The sequence below is a fragment of the Salvelinus alpinus genome, chromosome 15, assembly GCF_045679555.1.
Source record: "Salvelinus alpinus chromosome 15, SLU_Salpinus.1, whole genome shotgun sequence".
NCBI classification, from domain to species: domain Eukaryota; kingdom Metazoa; phylum Chordata; class Actinopteri; order Salmoniformes; family Salmonidae; genus Salvelinus; species Salvelinus alpinus.
In genome coordinates, this window is record NC_092100.1 from 34,486,937 (window position 1) to 34,508,257 (window position 21,321).

The 21,321-nt window shown below is 44.2% G+C and overlaps 1 protein-coding gene across 11 annotated transcripts in view; it reads right to left on the reverse strand.

Moving 5' to 3' along the window:
- LOC139540499 (FERM domain-containing protein 4A-like) overlaps positions 1-21,321 on the reverse strand; it is a 260,292-nt gene that overhangs the window by 126,123 nt on the left and 112,848 nt on the right. For 3 of the 11 annotated variants that reach the window (XM_071344384.1, XM_071344378.1, XM_071344377.1), the window contains exon 1: positions 785-1,090. The exons of 2 other annotated variants lie outside the window; for them this stretch is intronic. In XM_071344384.1, the coding sequence (XP_071200485.1) occupies positions 785-931 (147 nt within the window). In that variant the 5' untranslated portion in view covers positions 932-1,090. Of the gene's footprint in view, positions 1-784; positions 1,091-19,270; positions 19,688-21,321 lie in introns of those variants that run through there. 6 more of the 11 variants (XM_071344376.1, XM_071344375.1, XM_071344372.1 and 3 more) reach the window with 3 other exon arrangements.

The following is a 21,321-nucleotide window of genomic DNA, read 5'->3' on the forward strand; positions in this document are numbered from 1 at the left end:
AACACCATCTTTCAAACCCCTGAAAATGTGTGTACGTGTGTGTGTATGAAGAAACACCCACTTTCACACTCCCAAGAACACTCAGCACTCAGTTACCGGGCCTTTAAAAACAGCCCTAGCAACCCAACGGTAACCAAAAACACTTGCTTCTTCCTGCTGACATTGTGAATACTGAGTATTTGGAGTTTATAAAAATGTGTGTGTGTCCTGAAAGAGAAACAACAACTACTAAAGAGGCTTTTGTCTCTGCATTAGGTAGAACTGGGCCAGAACACTCTCATTCTTTATAGAGAGGAATCAATGGCCTACTAACACACCACACACACTCCATACACAAACACACACTCTGAAATACACAACATCCGCAAATATGAGCCATAGGTTATGTGATATGAAGGTATGACAGTGGCTGTATTCCAGTCCATGTTACTACTATATGAGTGAGCACCTAGATCACTCTATAAAAACAACCCACTATCCCCATCACACCAGAAGCTTGTCCACAACAACTGATTTTGTCTCATACTTCAGAATAAACCTACTGTATAGCCCTGTCGCCTTGAGAATGCACCTAGTTAGTTACACACCAGCTGTTAGCCCCTTTATTCCTCTCTACTCTGCCTAGAGCCCTGACCGGCCTTTCATTTAACCCCCGCTGTCCTAACCCCTTCATTAGTGACAGCATCAGGTTACGGCACACTGACCTATAGTCTGAAGCTTATTTTAACACTTCCTCTCACATACAGTGTAGTGTCTGTGTGTGTGTGTGTGAGGTGTATCCTACCTGGTACAGTGGCCTGGGGACACACCTGTGTGCGTGTGTGAGGTGTAGTGCGCGGAGATGTCTGAGAGCTGAGGAGGTGAAGGTCCACAGCAGACCCTGACGTGTGAACAGCACATCCTCCAGACCCAGCAGTACTGCCTCCATCATAGAAATACAAATGTAGCTATCCACAAGAAAACAGGTACACCAGATGACAGGTGGGTATCCACAGGTCAGGCTAAAATGCCTTGTTTCCTCGCTCTTCTCTCTAAGGATCCAACATTCTGATCACTCCGTAAAAAGAGAGGTCACCACAATCCTGTGTCAATATCCCACGCAGCTAGACAAATCCCCAAATCCCCTATCCCTCTCTCCTCTCTCCTCTCCGGTAACTGAAGAAACCCTGAGAGCCAAAGTCTGGTTGCGACAAACACAAACATTCCCACTGCCTGTTCCTTGCTCGCTCTCTCCCTTTCTCGCTCTCTCCCTTTTTCTTTTTTGGTCTGATAGTTGTTTTTAAAGTGACACTCAGTTCCAGAGCATTCCAGGCTCCAGGCTGACAAACAGACGGAGAGAAGGAAGGAAAGGGAGACCCAGTAGATGAGTGACAGGGACAGGGAAAGGTGACTGTTATCTCTCTCTGTGGAGGATAGAGGGGTGTGCTTACACTTTCCACACCTCCACTCAGCCACCGGTCAGTACCCAACTCCATTGCACGCACACACACACACAGCAGCCAGCAGATTCGCTGACATCCCGTCTCCAGATGGAGGATGGGAGTGTTTTCTCTCAGCTCTGGGAGTCAGGCCACATTCTCCAGTTTTTAACCAGGAACCAGAATCCCTAGGACATTGTGTGGACTGATGTGACCTCTGAGAATGAAAGAACACCATGCACCCCCCCTGTCCTTTGAGACTTAACTTTATCTATACCCATGAAAACCTAGCAATCTACCTTTCATGATAACAGCAACATCAACATGCATTTTCCATCTAAAACACCAACATGTGTTACATCTAACACATATCATACAGTGGCTCGCGAAAGTATTCACCCCCCTTTTCCTATTTTGTTGCCTTACAACCTGGAATTAAAATAGATTTTTTTGGTGTTTGTATCATTTGATTTACACAACATGCCTACGACTTTGAAGATGCAAAACATATTTTTTATTGTGAAACAAACAAGAAATAACACAAAAAAAACAGAAAACTTGAGCGTGCATAAATATTAACCCCCCCAAAGTCAATACTTTGTAGAGCCACCTTTTGCAGCAATTACAGCTGCAAGTCTCTTTGGGTATGTCTCTATAACCTTGGCACATCTAGCCACTGGGAGTTTTGCCCATTCTTCAAGGCAAAACTGCTCCAGCTCCTTCAAGTTGGATGGGTTCTGCTGGTGTACAGCAATCTTTAAGTCATACCACAGATTCTAAATTTGATTGAGGTCTTAGCTTTGACTAGGCCATTCCAAGACATTTAAATGTTTCCCCTTAAACCACTTGAGTGTTGCTTTAGCAGTATGGTTAGGGTCATTGTTCTGCTGGAAGGTGAACCTCCGGCCCAGTCTCAAATCTCTGGAAGACTGAAACAGGTTTCCTTCAAGAATTTCCCTGTATTTAGCGCCATCCGTCATTCCTTCAATTCTGACTAGTTTCCCAGTCCCTGCCAATGAAAAACATCCACACAGCATGATGCTGCCACCACCATGCTTCACTGTGGGGATGGTGTTCTCGGGGTGATGAGAGGTGTTGGGTTTGCGCCAGACATAGCGTTTTCCTTGATGGCCAAAAAGCTACATTTTAGTTTCATCTGACCAGAGTACCGTCTTCCATATTTTTGGGGAGTCTCCCACATGTCTTTTGGTGAACACCAAACGTGTTTGCTTCTTTTTTTCTTCAAGCAATGGCTTTTTTTCTGGCCCCTCTTCAGTAAAGCCCAGCTCTGTGGAGTGTACGGCTTAAAGTGGTCCTATGGACAGATACTCCAATCTCCGCTGTGGAGTTTTGCAGCTCCTTCAGGGTTATCTTTGGTGTCTTTGTTGCCTCTCTGATTATTGCCCTCCTTGCCTGGTCTGTGAGTTTTGGTGGGCGGCCCTCTCTTGGCTGGTTTGTTGTGGTGCCATATTCTTTCCATTTTTTATAATGGATGTAATGGTGCTCAGTGGGATGTTCAAAGTCTCTGATATTTTTTATAACCCAACCCTGATCTGTACTTCTCCACAACTTTGTCCCTGACCTGTTTGGAGAGTTCCTTGGTCTTCATGGTGTTGCTTGCTTGGTGGTGCCCCTTGCTTAGTGGTGTTGCAGACTCTGGGCCTCTTTCGGAACAGGTGTATATATACTGAGATCATGTGACACTTAAATAAAGTCCACCTGTGTGCAATCTAACTATTTATGTGACTTCTTAAGGTAATTGGTTGCACCAGATCTTATTTAGGGGCTTCATAGCAAAGCAGATGAATACATATGCACCACCACCTTTCCGTTTTTTATTTTTTTATTTTTTTGAAACAAGTCTTTTTTTTCATTTCACTTCACCAATTTGGATTATTTTGTGTACGTCCATCACATGAAATCCAAATAAAAATGTATTTAAATTACAGGTTGTAATGCAACAAAATAGGAAAAATGCTAAGGGGGATGTCACGGCCGTCGAATGAAGAGGACCAAAGCGCAGCGTGGTGGACGTACATATTATTTTATTTAGAAATGACGCCGACAAAAACAATAAACAATACAAAACAACCGTGAAGCTTAAGGGCTATGTGCCACAAACAAAGTTAACTTCCCACAAAGAAAGGAGGGAAAAGGGCTACGTAAGTATGGTTCCCAATCAGAGACAACGATAGACAGCTGTCCCTGATTGAGAACCATACCTGGCCAAAACATAGAAATACAAAATCATAGAAAAACAAAACATAGAATGCCCACCCCAAATCACACCCTGACCAAACCAAATAGAGACATAAAAAGGCTCTCTAAGGTCAGGGCGTGACAGGGGATGAATACTTTTGCAAGGCACTGTACCTCGACAATCTCCTCATGGGTATTTCCCATGATGCTTTGTGTCTGGTTAGTTGTGGTTGTAAACATCTTATAAATTCCAAACATGCCTTTCCCCTACAGGCCCATTCAAAGACAATAGATAGATTGGATTTATTCCCTCTTCCTCAGCAATCCAGCAGAAGGCCTTGATCAATACAGCAGAGTGAATGAGTTCAATACCACCAAACTGAAGGGGCCTATTGAGTGGACTGGACTGATTCATAGTGTGGGGGTGGGGAGGATGATATCGACACAAGGGTCAATGCTTACTGCTGAGTTGGGGTTTTATAAGAATGCAGCAGCCGTGTGTGTATGTCAAAGGAGGTTGGTGGCACCTTAATTGGGGAGGACGGGCTCATGGTAATGGCTGGAGGGGAATTGAAGGAATGTTGTCAAATACATCAAACACATGTTTATACCATTCCATTTGCTCCGTTCCGGACATTATTATGAGCCGTCCTCCCCTCAGGAGCCTCCTCTGGTGTATGTGTATCCTGCATTTGTTTATGTGGAGCTGAATATCTGCTGTATGACACTAATACCATTAATTTGATAATGATTGTCAATAGAAGTTGAAAGAAATTACTATCACAACATACATCAACTCTGAATGCTGGTAAAAGCAGGATTTTTGTTTCATAATTCTCCCTACTGTAAGAGCACTGCACTCATCTGAGCTTAGATAGAGAGAATGCTAGTGTGTTTATGCCTTTCTATCTCTCTCTCTCCCACTCACAGTAATACCACAGATGGTGGGGTGTTAACCTAAAAACCCCAAACATCCTAAACGGTGATTTTCAGGGGTCATCAATTTGATAGACCTTCTGTGCTCTGCGCGGCAGGGAGCCAGCCCTGTGTCAGATGGTCTTGAGAAATCTACTTTCGGGGTCCGTGTCTAGACTTGACAGATAATGCAGTTTTTGTATTCTGATCATGGACTTCTGATCATGGAATTCACTCTTTTGGGGGGAGGGGGGCAATATTAGCTAGCTGGCTAGCATGTATGAAGCCAGCAAACATGTTCCTCACACGCTAGATTGCTAATGACGGTCCGCACACAATGCGTCCTTTCAATATGATCTTTGTATTCTGATAGCAAAAGTCGCATGTAAGTGTCAAGTGTAGACATTGCCAATGTTCCCTCTATGCTGCACGCTGCACCAGCCAGCAGTAGTCCCGAGAGACTGCCGCCTAGCTCCCTGCCACGCAGAGCGCAGAAGAACTATCAGCCTACGGAGAGAAGCACGAGATTGAACTTCACTCAACTTTCTAGAGTTTTCCCTGTTAGTTAACACTATCAACGTTTCCCTTTACTGTGGCAATTGTGATGAAATCAATGCAACATTAGCCACTTTCAATGCAACATACCGAAACAAAACGAACTATGCAAGAGATTTTTTCTTTCAAGTTTGCGCTCAGCAGACCTGAAATTTGCTCATTGCCAAACAATGTTGAGGGAACATTGGACATGGCCTCTGGAATGTTTGACATTCCAGATGTGTAAGTGTTCCACTTTTTCCACAGCCGAGTCCTGGCTGTTACTGTGGGGTCTACAGAAGGTCAGCTCTCACTAACTGTACTTTAGGATGGGTGTAAATATTTGTTGTGTGTGTGTTCCCAGGATGTTGTGTGTGTACAGTGTCCTGTGGAATCCTGGGAAAGGTCATGGAATAGTCCTCAGCAGAGTGCCAGATGACCGTTACCATTGCAACAGAAAATACTTTCGAAACCATAGTGATAGAACAGAGAGGCTAGGAGGTTTGGGATATTCAACTTTGCCAGACCCTGTGAGGACCAGAAGGAATGGACAGGCAGATTGATACTGAAGGTTATTCACAAAGTTGGCAAGGCCTGGTACTATAGTTGCAAAACTACCGCTAATTTACCAAAGTTACCAGAATCTTGGGTGATTTTGGTAATTAACAGAAAATCTATGGCAATCTATGGTAATTTTGGTAACATATACTTGAATAACATTGACTAACATTTTAATTTTTGTATTAATATACTGTATAATATTCATTTTTGTTATATCTGTGTCCATATTGTCCATGAGTTTCTAATAGATAGACCATATGTTTCAAGAGAAAAAAGCATATCTGCAACTCTTCCAACTATTGACTGCAACCAGTTTGACGCAAAAACACTGACAACAAGTGAATATTGACATAGCACATGAAATAAAAGTGTAAAAAAAAATCTAGACAATATTTCATACTGAAACCCTCATTTTAAACACCAATGGTATTCACGAAGATGATGGATTAAATTTAGGATAATGTTTTACAGCTTTGTCATTCTATATTTTCAGTTTTTATTATTTAATATATTTTACATGTGATAAGGCCACACAGAGGGCCAGAGATAATTACAGACACCTTTGATGTTCTGAATTATCTAAAAAAGTTACCAGAAAAATTCTAAATAAACCTTGAAGGGTACCGAAATACAGGCAGTTTACTGGTCAACTTAGAAAGTTTCCAGTAATGTACCCTCCCTTTGCAACCCTACCTGGTACCGAGTAACACACACACATGCGCAAAGTCACACGTGAGCGCACACACATGCACACATGCTCTCACTGAAGCATCACTGTTCCAGATCATTCTAATAGAGAAACATCCTGAGACAGGGGACAGGGGTAACCTTTACTCTGTAGGAGCAGAGAGCTCTGCTTTTCTTTCCCTTCATTTTCTTCCTCCCCCCCTTCTCTCCCTCGCTCACTCCCGCTGTCCTCTCTCCCTCCTCTTGCTCCCTATTTTCTCTCTCTCCCTCCCCTTGCTCCCTATTTTCTCTCTGTCTCTCTGTTTATGAATAGGCCCTTGATGTGTGAGTCAGTTTGTCCCAGCTTCACAGTGAAGAGCTCATTGAGTCTTGTTCTCTCCCTCTCAGAGAGACCTTCTATATCTGGAGATATTTAGAGGTCTCATATCCTGTTGTTGAGCAATGGAAGACAGACACCACTGTGTGTGTGTGTGTGTGTGTGTGTGTGTGTGTGTGTGTGTGTGTGTGTGTGTGTGTGTGTTTGTGTGTGTGTACGTGTGCCTGTGTGCTTGTGCGTGTCATGGTTCTATGTAGTTATGTCTGAGAATAGATCATGGGCTCTAATTAACAACAGACCCAGGGCCAGCCTCAGTCAGGCAAGGCCAGATGGAGGCCTGGAGGGATCACAGAGCAGGACTGGGATGTAGGCCTACAGTACTGGGAGACAGTGGAGAAGAAACAGTGGATGGATCTGCTCGACCACCTTTGATTCATTATTTTTTGTGTTTTTGTCTGTGTTCATTTTACTATGTAATTCTGCAGGCAGATTATCTGGGAATATGAGTCATGTACAACAGTGGAGGCTGCTGAGGGGAGGATGGCTCATAATAATGGCTGGAATGGAGTAAATGGAATGGTATCATTTGATACATCAGCAGCCTCCACTGATGTACAAATACACAGTATAATCCATCTGCTGTTTTCAGATCTATGAGAGGTGTCTAGGGGTAGGGTCTAGAGGTCGGTTTGGAACCGGGCATAACAACAACTGTTACTCTGATCAACAAGTGAAAAACAGAAGAGGGAAGGAGGAGTGGAGGGGAAAAGGGGGAGAGAGGTAGGGTGGTGTCAAAAACATTCTCTCCTTCCAAAGCGCTCCAAGGGAAGAGGGGGGTACCCTTTCATCCATAAGAGTGGGAGAGAAGGGCTTAAGAATCCAAACTCAGCTGCAACCCTTTCACACTCTCTTTCCAATCCCAACCCCACCTAACGTCCCCGTCCCTCTCTCATTTCAAAGCCAGAACCCCCAGGGCCAGAGAATCTATGGAGGAAAGCACCCCCTGGGAATCTATGGAGGAAAGCACCCCCTGGGAATCTATGGAGGAAAGCACCCCCTGGGAATCTATGGAGGAAAGCACCCCCTGGGAATCTATGGAGGAACATAGAACCAGGGTAGACAGAAGTGTGAAACTACACTACTGCAGCTACCTTTCAAGGTCAGTGTGCCAGAATAGTTTTAGGATCCATCAGCAGCTTGCTTTTGTGGTTGTTTTGAACCTCTAACCCATGGATGACACATGGATGACACATGGATGACACATGGATGACACATGGGTTAGAGGTACACATGAACAGGCACGAATGGAGGGAGACATGAGGAATAGTGAGTATTTTCTCAAGACCGAAAAACAATTAAATATAAATCAATGGAGATTACTTTAAGAGGCCTAATAAAGATGGATCACAGAACCGCCCACAGCCTCATGATGCCCCTGTCCACTACTGACCTTCTCTCTGATTGGATGAGGCAGAATGATTTAAGGCAGTGATTGGAAACGACAGGAGGGTTAAAGGTAATGAGCATTGATTAGCATTCTTGTACCAACACTACATTCTTAGAAAAATGGTTTCAAAGCAGTTCCAGGTAGAACCCTTTTGGGTTCCACGTAGAACTCTGTGGAAAGGGTTCTACATACACTGCATTCAGAAAGTATTCAGACACCTTGACTTTTTCCACATTCTGTTACGTTACAGTCTTATTCTAAAATTGATTAAATAAATATAAAATCCTCCTCCATCTACACACAATAACCCATAATGACAAAGTGAAAACAGGTTTTTAGAAATACACTGCTCAAAAAAATAAAGGGAACACTTAAACAACACAATGTAACTCCAAGTCAATCACACTTCTGTGAAATCAAACTGTCCACTTAGGAAGCAACACTGATTGACAATACATTTCACATGCTGTTGTGCAAATGGAATAGACAACAGGTGGAAATTATAGGCAATTAGCAAGACACCCCCAATAAAGGAGTGGTTCTGCAGGTGGTGACCACAGACCACTTCTCAGTTCCTATGCTTCCTGGCTGATGTTTTGGTCACTTTTGAATGCTGGCGGTGCTTTCACTCTAGTGGTAGCATGAGACGGAGTCTACAACCCACACAAGTGGCTCAGGTAGTGCAGCTCATCCAGGATGGCACATCAATGCGAGCTGTGGCAAGAAGGTTTGCTGTGTCTGTCAGCGTAGTGTCCAGAGCATGGAGGTGCTACCAGGAGACAGGCCAGTACATCAGGAGACGTGGAGGAGGCCGTAGGAGGGCAACAACCCAGCAGCAGGACCGCTACCTCCGCCTTTGTGCAAGGAGGAGCAGGAGGAGCACTGCCAGAGCCCTGCAAAATGACCTCCAGCAGGCCACAAATGTGCATGTGTCTGCTCAAACGGTCAGAAACAGACTCCATGAGGGTGGTATGAGGGCCCGAAGTCCACAGGTGGGGGTTGTGCTTACAGCCCAACACCGTGCAGGACGTTTGGCATTTGCCAGAGAACACCAAGATTGGCAAATTCGCCACTGGCGCCCTGTGCTCTTCACAGATGAAAGCAGGTTCACACTGAGCACGTGACAGACGTGACAGAGTCTGGAGACGCCGTGGAGAACGTTCTGCTGCCTGCAACATCCTCCAGCATGACCGGTTTGGCGGTGGGTCAGTCATGGTGTGGGGTGGAATTTCTTTGGGGGGCCGCACAGCCCTCCATGTGCTCGCCAGAGGTAGCCTGACTGCCATTAGGTACCGAGATGAGATCCTCAGACCCCTTGTGAGGCCATATGCTGGTGCGGTTGGCCCTGGGTTCCTCCTAATGCAAGACAATGCTAGACCTCATGTGGCTGGAGTGTGTCAGCAGTTCCTGCAAGAGGAAGGCATTGATGCTATGGACTGGCCCGCCCGTTCCCCAGACCTGAATCCAATTGAGCACATCTGGGACATCATGTCTCGCTCCATCCAACAACGCCACGTTGCACCACAGACTGTCCAGGAGTTGGCGGATGCTTTAGTCCAGGTCTGGGAGGAGATCCCTCAGGAGACCATCCGCCACCTTATCAGGAGCATGCCCAGGCGTTGTAGGGAGGTCATACAGGCACGTGGAGGCCACACACACTACTGAGCCTCATTTTGACTTGTTTTAAGGACATTACATCAAAGTTGGATCAGCCTGTAGTGTGGTTTTCCACTTTAATTTTGAGTGTGACTCCAAATCCAGACCTCCATGGGTTGATACATTTGATTTCCATTGATCATTTTTGTGTGATTTTGTTGTCAGCACATTCAACTATGTAAAGAAAAAAGTATTTAATAAGAATATTTCATTCATTCAGATCTAGGATGTGTTATTTTAGTGTTCCCTTTATTTTTTTGATTAGTGTACCTTATTAACATTAATATTCAGACCCTGGGAGAACCTTCCAGAAGGACATCCATCTCTGCAGCACTCTACCAATCAGGCCTTTATGATAGAGTGGCCAGATGGAAACCACTCCTAAGTAAAAGGCACATGACAGCCCTCTTGGAGTTTCCCAAAAGGCACCTAAAGGACTGTCATACCATGAGAAACAAGATTCTCTGGTCTGAAGAAAACAAGATTGAACTCTTTGGCCTGAAGGATAAGCGCCATGTCTGGAGCAAACCTGGCACCATCTCTATGGTGAAGCATGGTGGTGACAGCATCATGCTGTGGGGATGTTTTTCAGCGGCAGGAACTGTGAGACTAGTCAGGATTGAGGGAAAGACAGATCCAGAGCACTCAGGACCTCAGACTGGGGTGAAGTTTCATCTTCCAACAGGACAAAGGCCCTAAGCACACACCCAAGACAACGCAAGAGTGGCTTCGGGACATGTCTCTCAATGTTCTTGAGTGGCCCAGCCAGAGCCCGGACTTGAACCTGATCGAACATCTCTGCAGAAACCTGAAAATAGCTGTGCAGTGACGCCCCCATCCAACCTGACAGAGCTTGAGAAGATCTGCAGAGAAGAATGGGAGAAACTCCCCAAATGCAGGTGTGCCAAGCTTGCAGTGTCATACTCAAGAATACTTGATGCTGTAATTGCTGCCAAAGGGGCTTCAAAAGTTTCATTTTATTTTTATTATACATTTGCAAAAATAAAAATAAACAGTTTTTACTTTGTCATTATACGGTATTGTGTGTAGATTGATGAGGGGGGAAAAATTATTTACTCCATTTTAGAATAAGGCTGTAGAGTACAAAATGTGAAAAAAGTCAAGGGGTCTGAATACCCTCAGAATGCGCTGGTTCTACCTGGAACCAAAAATAGGTTTTCAAATGGTTCTCCTATGGGGACTGCCGAAGAACCCTTTTAGGTTGGTTACCTTTGACAATGACATAATTGTTCACTATACCGTGCGTGCGTGCGTGTGTGTACCCTCTCCTGCTGTGAGGACCTGTGAGAACCCGCCTGACACTGAGGCGTCTCCTAGGAGAGCAACGCTAACCAGCTAAACATTTAGCTGTTTTTCCCCTCTGTAAGAGATTGACTCTCTCTCTCTCGCTCTCTGTCTCTCTCTCTCTCTCTCTCTCTCTCTCTAATTTCAATTTAAAGGGCTTTATTGGCATGGGAAACACATTTTTACATTGCCAAAGCAAGTGATAGTAAACAAAAGTGAAATAAACAATAAAAAATTAACAGTAAACATTACGCTCACAAAAGTTCCAAAAAAATAAAGATATTTCAAATGTCATATTATGTCAATATACAGTGTTGTAATGATGTGCAAATAGTTAAATGGAAAACAAATGCACATAAATATAGGTTGTATTGACAATGGTGTTTGTTCTTCACTGGTTGCCCTTTTCTTGTGGCAACATGTCACACATCTTGCTGCTGTGATGGCACACTGTGGTATTTCACCCAATAGATATTGGAGTTTATCAAAATTGGATTTGTTTTTCAATTCTATGTGGGTCTGTGTAATCTGAGGGAAATATGTGTCTCTAATAAGGTCATACATTTGTCAGGAGGATAGGAAACACAGCTCAGTTTCCACCTCATTTTGTGGGCAGTGTGCAAAAAGCCTGTCTTCTCTTGAGAGCCAGGTCTGCCTTTAATGGCCTTTCTCAATAGCAAGGCTATGCTCAGATTTCCTTAATTTTGGGCCAGTCACAGTGTTCAGGTATTATGCCACTGTGTATTCTCTGTTTATGACCAAATAGCATTATAGTTTGCTCACTTTTTTTGTAAATTCTTTCCAATGTGTCAAGTAATTATCTTTTTGTTTTCTCATGATTTGGTTACGTCTAATTGTGTTGCTGTACTAGGGCTCTGTGGGGTCTGTTTGTGTACTGACCCTCAGGACCGCTTGCTTAGGGGGCTCTTCTCCAGGTTCATCTCTCTGTAGGTGAAGGCTTTGTTATGGAAGGTTTGGGAATTGCTTCCTTTTAGGTGGTTGTATATTTAGCGTCTCTTTTCTGGATTTTGATCATTAGCGGGTATCGGCCTAATTCTGCTCTGCATGGACCATTTGGTGTTTTACGTTGTACACAGGGGATATTTTTGCAGAATTCTGCATGCAGAGTCTCAATTTGGTGTTTGTCCCATTTTGTGAATTCTTGGTTGACCTCAACCATAAAGGGCAATGAGTTCTACAACTGATTCAAGTATTTCTTTGCCAGATCCTAATTGGTATGTCACATTTTATGCTCCTTTTGATTGCATAGAAGGCCCTTCTTGCCATGTCTCTCAGATGTTTCACAGCTTTGTGGAAATTACTTGTGGCGCTGATGTTTAGGCCGAGGTATGTATAGTTTTTTGTGTGCTCTAGGGCAATGGTGTCTAGAAGGAATTTGTATACGTGGTCCTGGCAACTGGACCTTTTTTGGTACACCATTATTTTTCTCTTACTGAGATTTACGGTCAGCGCCCAGGTCTGACAGAATCTGTGCATAAGATCTAGGTGATGCTGTAGGCTCTCCTTGGTTGGGGACAGAAGCACCAGATCATCAGCAAACAGTAGACATTTTACTTCAGATTCTAGAAGGGTGAGGCCGGGTGCAGACTGTTCTAGTGTCCTCGCCAATTCATTGATATATATCTTGAAGAGGGTGGGGCCTAAGCTGCATCCCTTTCTCACTCCCTGGCCCTGTGGAAAGAAATGTGTGTTTTTTTTCCAATTCTAACCGCAAACTTGTTGTTGTGTACATGGATTTTATAATATCATATGTTTTTCACCCAACACCACTTTCCATCAATTTGTGTAGCAGACCCTCATGCAAAATTGAGTCAAAAGCTTTTTTGAAATAAACAAAGCATGAGAAGACTTTGCCTTTGTTTGTTTGTTTGTCAATTAGGGTGTGCAGGATGAATACGTGGTCTGTCGTACGGTAACTTGGTAAATAGCCAATTTGACATTTGCTCAATACATTGTTTTTGCTGAGGAAATGTAAGAGTCTGCTGTTAGTGATAATGCAAAGGATTTCCTAGAGGTTGTTGTTGATGCATATCCCCTGGGAGTTATTGGGGTCAAATTTGTCTCCACTTTTGTGGATTGGGGTGATCAGTCCTTAGTTCCAAATATTGGGGAAGGTGCCAGAGCTGAGGATGATGTTAAAGAGATTAAGTATAGCCAATTGTAATTTGTGGTCTGTGTATTTCATGATTTCATTTAGGATACCATCAACCCCACACGCCTTTTTGGGTTGGATTCAATGTAATTGGAAAATCCAGTGGTTCCGTAGTCTTTAATAGATTTGTTTTTGATCATGTATATGTTCTTTGTTGTTTGTTCTTTGTTATAGAGCCAAAAAGATAGGAGAAGTGGTTTATCCGTACATCTATATTTAGGATTGATAACTCTTCGTGTTGTCGTTCGTTTTCCAATTTTCCCAGAAGTGGTTCGATTCTATTGATTCTTCAATTACATTGAGCTGATTTCTCATGTGCGGTTCCTTCTTTTTCCGTAATATATTTCTGGATTGTTTTAGTGATTCACCAAAGTGAAGACGTAGGCTCAGGTTTTCTGTGTCTCTATGTTTTTGGTTGGATAGGTTTCTTAGGTGTCAGTGGACTGACTGTGAACGCTCTAAGAGACTCTGGGTGGAGGTCATTGATAAAGTAGTCTACAGTAACAGTACTACTGCCAAGAGATAAGCTATAGGTGTACCTACAATAGGAGTCCCCTCGAAGCCTACCATTGACTATGTACATACCCAGCGTCCGACAGAGCTGCAGGAGTTGTGATCAATTTTTTTTGGTTATGTTGGTCTAGTTGTGTCTACGGGGGCATATGGGGGAGGGAATGCTGTCACCTCCAGGTAGGTGTTTGTCCCCCTGTGTGCTGAGGGTGTCAGGTTCTTGTCCAGTTCTGGCATTTAGGTTGCCACAGACTAGTACATGGCCCTGAGCCTGGAAATTGTTGATCTCCCCCTCTAGGATGGAGAAGCTGTCCTCGTTAAAGTATGGGGATTCTATTGGGGGGATATAAGTAGCATGCATGAGTCTCTCTCTCTCTCTCTCTCTCTCTCTCTCTCTCTCTCTCTCTCTCTCTCTCTCTCTCTCTCTCTCTCTCTCTCTCTCTCTCTCTCTCTCTCATATTAACTGAGCAGTTTATCATGCTAGTAGGATAACAATGTAGGAGGTTATCCTCTCAGAATCAGTACCTGGGAGACATCATATCAGCAGTTTTTGGTTGATACTTGATTGTATCAACAAACGTGAATTCAACTTGAAATAAACGTATTCAAGTGAGGGGGTTGGAAGACTTGCGATTAATAATGACAGAGAAGGAGAAAGTAGGAAATACATGTGTGACAGACAAGATTAATCAAGATAAATAACGAATAAAGAAATAAAGTAAGAAAGGGATGAAAAGAAAACCAGTGAGAGACGTTTAAGGATAAGATTCTTGAAAGAGGAGAAAGGACAGTTATAGAGACAGACAAAACAAGTGCGTCTCCTCCTCATTGTTGTGTGGTTAACGAGGCGTGGCGTGTTAGACTGTGTCATAACTGTTGACCGTGACCAAAGATGGCCTTGTTCTCCTTGTAGGCCCCTGATTTACCACGACTCAGACAGACCATCATCCATCACCAATAACATACCCCGACACAGAACTATATATCTGCATTATGGAAGAGATTTTGAGAGAGAGAGAGAGAGAGAGAGAGAGAGAGAGAGAGAGAGAGAGAGAGAGAGAGAGAGAGAGAGAGAGAGAGAGAGAGAGAGAGAGAGAGAGAGAGAGAGAGAGAGAGAGAGAGAGAGAGAGAGAGAGAGAGAGAGAGAGAGAGAGAGAGAGAGAGAGAGAGAGAGAGAGAGAGAGAGAGAGAGAGAGAGAGAGAGAGAGAGAGAGAGAGAGAGAGAGAGAGAGAGAGAGAGAGAGAGAGAGAGAGAGAGAGAGAGAGAGAGAGAGAGAGAGACTCAGTGTTTTGGAGGGGAAACTAATTTACAATTTTACTGAAGACTTTTCATAAATTCAATCCCCGTCATCATCTCGTATAACCTGGTTGTTATTAGTGGGACATTAGAAAATGACTTATGTCATGTAAGGACAGGATACATATGTAGTTGTCTACCTAGAGCTGAAAGTCAGATTAGTATAAGAGCATCCAATATACCCCTGGCATTGTTCAATAGCTTTAAATAACAGTCCTCCAAACATCACTTCCTTTCAAACTAAAATGCTGAAACACTCAGGGCTCCACTTACGGTATATATACCATCACTTTAAACCCCTTTCAAGCTTTCAGGTTCAAAGAAGACCTAAAGTAATCCAACTGAGCTGGATAGTTAAACCATTTGTGTTGATGCTCAGTGACATTACGCAATAGACAATGGACATGGAAGTACAGGAGAGAGATGCAGCTGTGGATGGATGATACATGGAAGTACAGGAGAGAGATGCAGCTGTGGATGGATGATACATGGAAGTACAGGAGAGAGATGCAGCTGTGGATGGATGATACATGGAAGTACAGGAGAGAGATGCAGCTGTGGATGGATGATACATGGAAGTACAGGAGAGAGATGCAGCTGTGGATGGATGATACATGGAAGTACAGGAGAGAGATGCAGCTGTGGATGGATGATACATGGAAGTACAGGAGAGAGATGCAGCTGTGGATGGATGATACATGGAAGTACAGGAGAGAGATGCAGCTGTGGATGGATGATACATGGAAGTACAGGAGAGAGATGCAGCTGTGGATGGATGATACATGGAAGTACAGGAGAGAGATGCAGCTGTGGATGGATGATCAGGGGCTGACAGAAATATGAAGGTAGACAAAGCCAGGCTGACGCTCCAGTCAGTCAGGTAATGGAGAGGTAAAGTCAACAACACAGGACCTATTCACCCCTGCTGGAATACTCAGCCTTTGAAATGAGAGAGCCGATTGATGTGTCATTCAATAGAACAGTCTTTCAGCAGCGTACATTAGTAGGCATCAGCTGAGATTTACAGTCAAAAGCTTGGCCAAGCTTCTAATTTACACATATCTTAAATACCTCATGCACACGCACTGCCTTACATGGTGAAAGGAGACACGCAGTTGCCTTCTCCACAAGAAAAACAAAATTACTGAAGCCCAACCCCAGATTGCGTGTGTGTGTGTGACTCCACACAGCTGTAAGTAGAGAAATACGAGGCTTAAATTTAGAATACAATCAGAGAGAGTGAGACCGCCTCCGTATGTGATTCTGTGAATCTGCATCTATCTATTAATAAATATGGGTAGGTCTTATTTTGTGTGTGTGTGTGTGTGTGTGTGTGTGTGTGTGTGTGTGTGTGTGTGTGTGTGTGTGTGTGTGTGTGTGTGTGTGTGTGTGTGTGTGTGTGTGTGTGTGTGTATGTGTGTGTGTGTACTTCAAAAGAGTCAGTAAGCCTAGAAAAGCATGATAATAATAATCATCATCTAGTTCTGTGTGACAGATGGCTCTATTTTTACCTCCTCACGACAGCCAATCAAACAGCACCATACAACAAAGCACATTCCAACAGAGAGACAGAAGATGGTTAAGACTGAAGGCTGTAATATTGGCTGTGTGTACTAACAGAACTAACCATACTAACTAGTAATGTTATCCCTGTAAGGAAAGAGTTTTTGAGTGTCTTATGGTAGAATGTGACATTTTATGTAATAAGGATTCTACTGTACTTTGTACTAGCTGCACCATGCATTACACTTTATTTGGATAGTCCATCTGTAGATGCTCTATAGACTATCTACAGACTATTAGTAACATTTCAACTATCTACTAACCCTAACCCTTATCCTATCCCTAAACTTAACCCTTAGCCTAACCCCGACCCTAACCCTAATTCTAAACCTAACCCTAACCTTAACCCTTAGCCTAACCCCGACCCTAACCCTAATTCTAAACCTAACCCTAACCTTAACCCTTAGCCTAACCCTTAGCCTAACCCTAATTCTAAACCTTACCCTAATCTTAGCAAGCAGTTCCTCATCAACAGATAGTTTGACCATTTGTAGAGCATTTTGTTAGTCCCCACGAGGTCAAATGCTATTTCTATGGGGTATAGGGTTAAAGTTATAACTAGTTTTAGCATTATAATTTCATTAATGGTTAGGGTCAGGAGCTAGGGTTAGTTTTAGGGTTAGGGTCAAGGTTAGGTTTTTGGGTTAAGGTTAGGGTTAAGGTTAGGGTTTGGGTTAGTGTGAGGGTACAAGTATAGGTTAGGGTTAGGTTTAGGGTTAGGGGTTAGGGAAAAAAGGATTTTGAATGGGACTGAATTGTGTGCCCCCACGAGGTTAGCTGTACAAGACTGTGTGTGTGGATGTGTGTGTGTGTGTGTATATATGTGTGTGTGTGTGTGTGTGTGTGTGTGTGTGTGTGTGTGTGTGTGTGTGTGTGTGTGTTGGTGTCCCTGCAGGCTACAGCTAGAGACTGACAGCTCAGTGAACAGCTCCTGTCATTTAGAATAAATCCCAGAGGAAAAACAAATTACATTCACAGCTAGAAGGCATGTTAATCAACCTCAACTAAGGTAGGCCTCAATCACATCACACTAAACAGGATACACAACCACTAACCAGAACAAACAACCACTTCAAATGAAAACAGTTTCTTGTCCATAGTACACATAAAGATGAATAATACTGGAACAGCTTTGTCCACATGTGATCAGACCTCTGTGATTATACCCACAGTGAAAGGTTTTGGTTGGCCACAGCACTACCAGCCCCTTCTCCTATCTTTATATAAATACTCCTCTATTGGATTACGCAAGCAGTTCCCTAACATTTATGACCCACATGCAGTCTCTAAATGTTTCATGTGGCCTAGGAACTAAACAGCACCGTGTTTCTGCCACCAGAGGGCCAGTCGTTTGGGACACAGTGAAAGGTTCTGGTTGGCCCTCCACTACCATAGAACCATAGCCTGACAGCATGTTCTCTGGATGCCTAGAGATGTCACTGTAGGTGTGTTGCGTGTTAGGGCGCATCCACACACACTGCATGTAACTCTGGCTCACTTGCTACCGTCACTGTTTCAACATCTTTAGTACAGCATGATTGGAATGGGGTGACTTAAACTGTTATTATCACTCAAACACACACTGAAGCACACACACACAGAAGCACACACACACAGAAGCACACACACACAGAAGCACACACACACACACACACACACACACACACACACACACACACACACACACACACACACACACACACACACACACACACACACACACACACACACACACACACACACACACACACACACACACACACACACACACATGCTGTAAACATCTTTACTGGAGAGTTAGTGAATCACGCAGCAGGTCAGAACCTGTCCTGAGGTCTGTGTACATTCCACTTGAACCAGAGCAAAACAGCACCAAAAGCACAACAGCATCAAACTGAAAGTAAACGTGAGACAACGCCATTGACAGTCACAGCTGCCTGGCAGGCATCTTCTGTGTGTCACTAGACAGGATAGAACTAGGAGGGTAATGATTAGCCATGCTATGCTAGGCTTGCTATACACAGCTCTGTTACAGTACGGCAACATTATGCTAAGATAACTAACTAAGCCAGTATGTCAAAATCACACAAACACAGTATATAAACTCCTCAATGACCTTCAAACTGGGTAAAAATTAGGATGGACAGACAAGGGGCAGAGAGAGAGGGACAGAGCAACATTCATTGTCCACTCAATGTGCAGTTTCAGATTAAAAGCTTTGCCCTTGCTTTGCCTCCCAACTCAATCTGCTACTGTCTCTGGATTAGCCAAAGACCCTGTAATTAAATCCCGACCACACACAACAACACAGCAAGACAGAGAGAGGGAGACAGACAGAGAAGCAGTGAGAGATTGAAAGAGACAAACAGGAAGCGGGACAAAAAGAGACAGTCAGAGAGAGAGAGAGACAGTCAGAGAGAGAGAGAGACAGTCAGAGAGAGAGAGAGACAGTCAGAGAGAGAGAGACAGTCAGAGAGAGAGAGACAGTCAGAGAGAGAGAGAGAGAGAGAGAGAGAGAGAGAGAGAGAGAGAGAGAGAGAGAGAGAGAGAGAGAGAGAGAGAGAGAGAGAGAGAGAGAGAGAGAGAGAGAGAGAGAGAGAGAGAGAGAGAGAGAGAGAGAGAGAGAGAGAGAGAGAGAGAGAGAGAGAGAGAGAGAGAGATAAGTAAGGTGTAATCCAGTGTATCTTACCCTCTCTCCACTGTTCCGTCGTAATGTTCCCACGGGTAGTTTGAGCATGAGTCTGCGGGCCCTACCCGGGGTTACAGCCTCCTGGACCACCATGGCACGACCCTCAGTGTGTGTGTCTGTGTGTGTAGAGGGAGACCGTCTATTCCCGTCCAGCCTGGAAGCAGCTCACGCGAGCTAGCGTCTGTCTGTGAGACAGAGTGTGTGAGTCGTCCCAGTCCTGTCTTCCCTCCTTCCCTCACTCTCTCTCTCTTCTGTTATTCTTGGTGAGAGGAGAGTGTGTATCTCTCTGCCTCTCTCTCCCTCGGACTCAGAGACCTGCCCATTCTCCTCTGCATACGCTCCACTCTGCCTCTCTAGCACACGGTGTGTGAACGCGAACGCGAGTATGTGTGTGTGTGTGTGTGAGGGAAAGGGTGTATGCTTTGTTTCTTTTCTCTCTCTCCCACTCTAGTCTGTCTCTCTCTCTCTCTCTCTCTCTCTCTCTCTCTCTCTCTCTCTCTCTCTCTCTCTCTCTCTCTCTCTCTCTCTCTCTCTCTCTCTCTCTCTCTCTCTCTCTCTCTCTCTCTCTCCCTCTTTCGCTCTAGTCAGGGGCTTAACCAGGTCACTAGATGAATGCAATGCACGGTTGTTATTAGCATATGTACCCTTGTCATGTGATCACAAAGGAGTAGTGAATGTGTGTGTGCGGGGGAAGGGGACACACACAGTACAGTGGGTCACATGGGGCACCTCAAAAAGAATATGTGATGCTTTGCCATCTGGTGAGGAGATTATCTTTAAATCCCACATCCAGCTTTCACTCCTTCTGTCTGGACTGGAGCACTGAGAGGGATACCCCAAAACACACACACTCACCAAGCCAATAACAATACAGCGGGATAGGATCCCAATAACAGGGGAATGTCTCGGGACAGGATTGGGGACACACCGTCATCACCATGCCTATTGGCTTATTCACTGGTCCACAAAAAGGGTTCTGAAGGATTTAGGCGCAAAACCATGTGGTGAACACTAGCATTAAAACCATTTGTCCCGATGAGGAGGGAAACCAGTGCTAAGCTTAAGCCGTGGAGTGGCGTGGTCCTTGTCTGACCATCATATCTATTTCTTGGCTTCTTGAGGGTTGGGGTTGGGCTGAGTTACAGCTGGTTCCAGTGACATATTCTCATATTCTCATCATCACTCTGCAATGCTCAGCTTCACTCAATCAGCTGGTCAGTACTGCATCGGCAGATGATTAACTTGAGTGGATAAACACACACACAGACATGCACGCTCACACACACAAGTGCACACAGGAGTAGCGGAGGTGGTTTGGTGGACTACGCTTGTGTGATGAGTAACCTTGCCTGAAGACTTGTGTTCGCTCCCAGATCTCCTAGATCTAATCCTTTCTCAGTGGGCTAAGGCGTTCTTGAGGCATAAGGAAGACCAGGGTTCGACACACACATCTAGATTAAATGAGCAGCCCCCTAAAAGTCCCACCCCCCCAAACCCCCGACCAAGCATAGTATTAGAAGTGTCTGAAACACATATATTTTGTGGTTAAAGCTGGGTGCCAACAGGAGAAAGTCATCTTCACTAGTAATCCCCACTAAGCATCATTTATTCAATACCTACATCAGGAGTGTGTGTGTGTGTGTGTGTGTGTGTGTGTGTGTGTGTGTGTGTGTGTGTGTGTGTGTGTGTGTGTGTGTGTGTGTGTGTGTGTGTGTGTGTGTGTGTGTGTGTGTGGCCTACATGAGAAATATCAGAGAGCTATATATAACCCTAGAGTGTGCTGCCACAGAGTTCAGACTCAGAGACTCAAACTGGAGGGAAGGAAAGAGAGGAAAGATTAAAAGAACTACACTTCCCTTTTCACTGTCAGACATGTCTGACATGAAAACACTCTCTGTGATGCCTTAGATTAATCATGCACTTTGTCGGAAGATATCCTGTTTTATCTTGTTCATCAGGAGGAAAAATTACATGGTTGTCCATAATTAACTAGTAAAGACTGCAATAAGTCCATCCTCTGTGTAGGCTAAATTGGGTAATATTTTCTGATT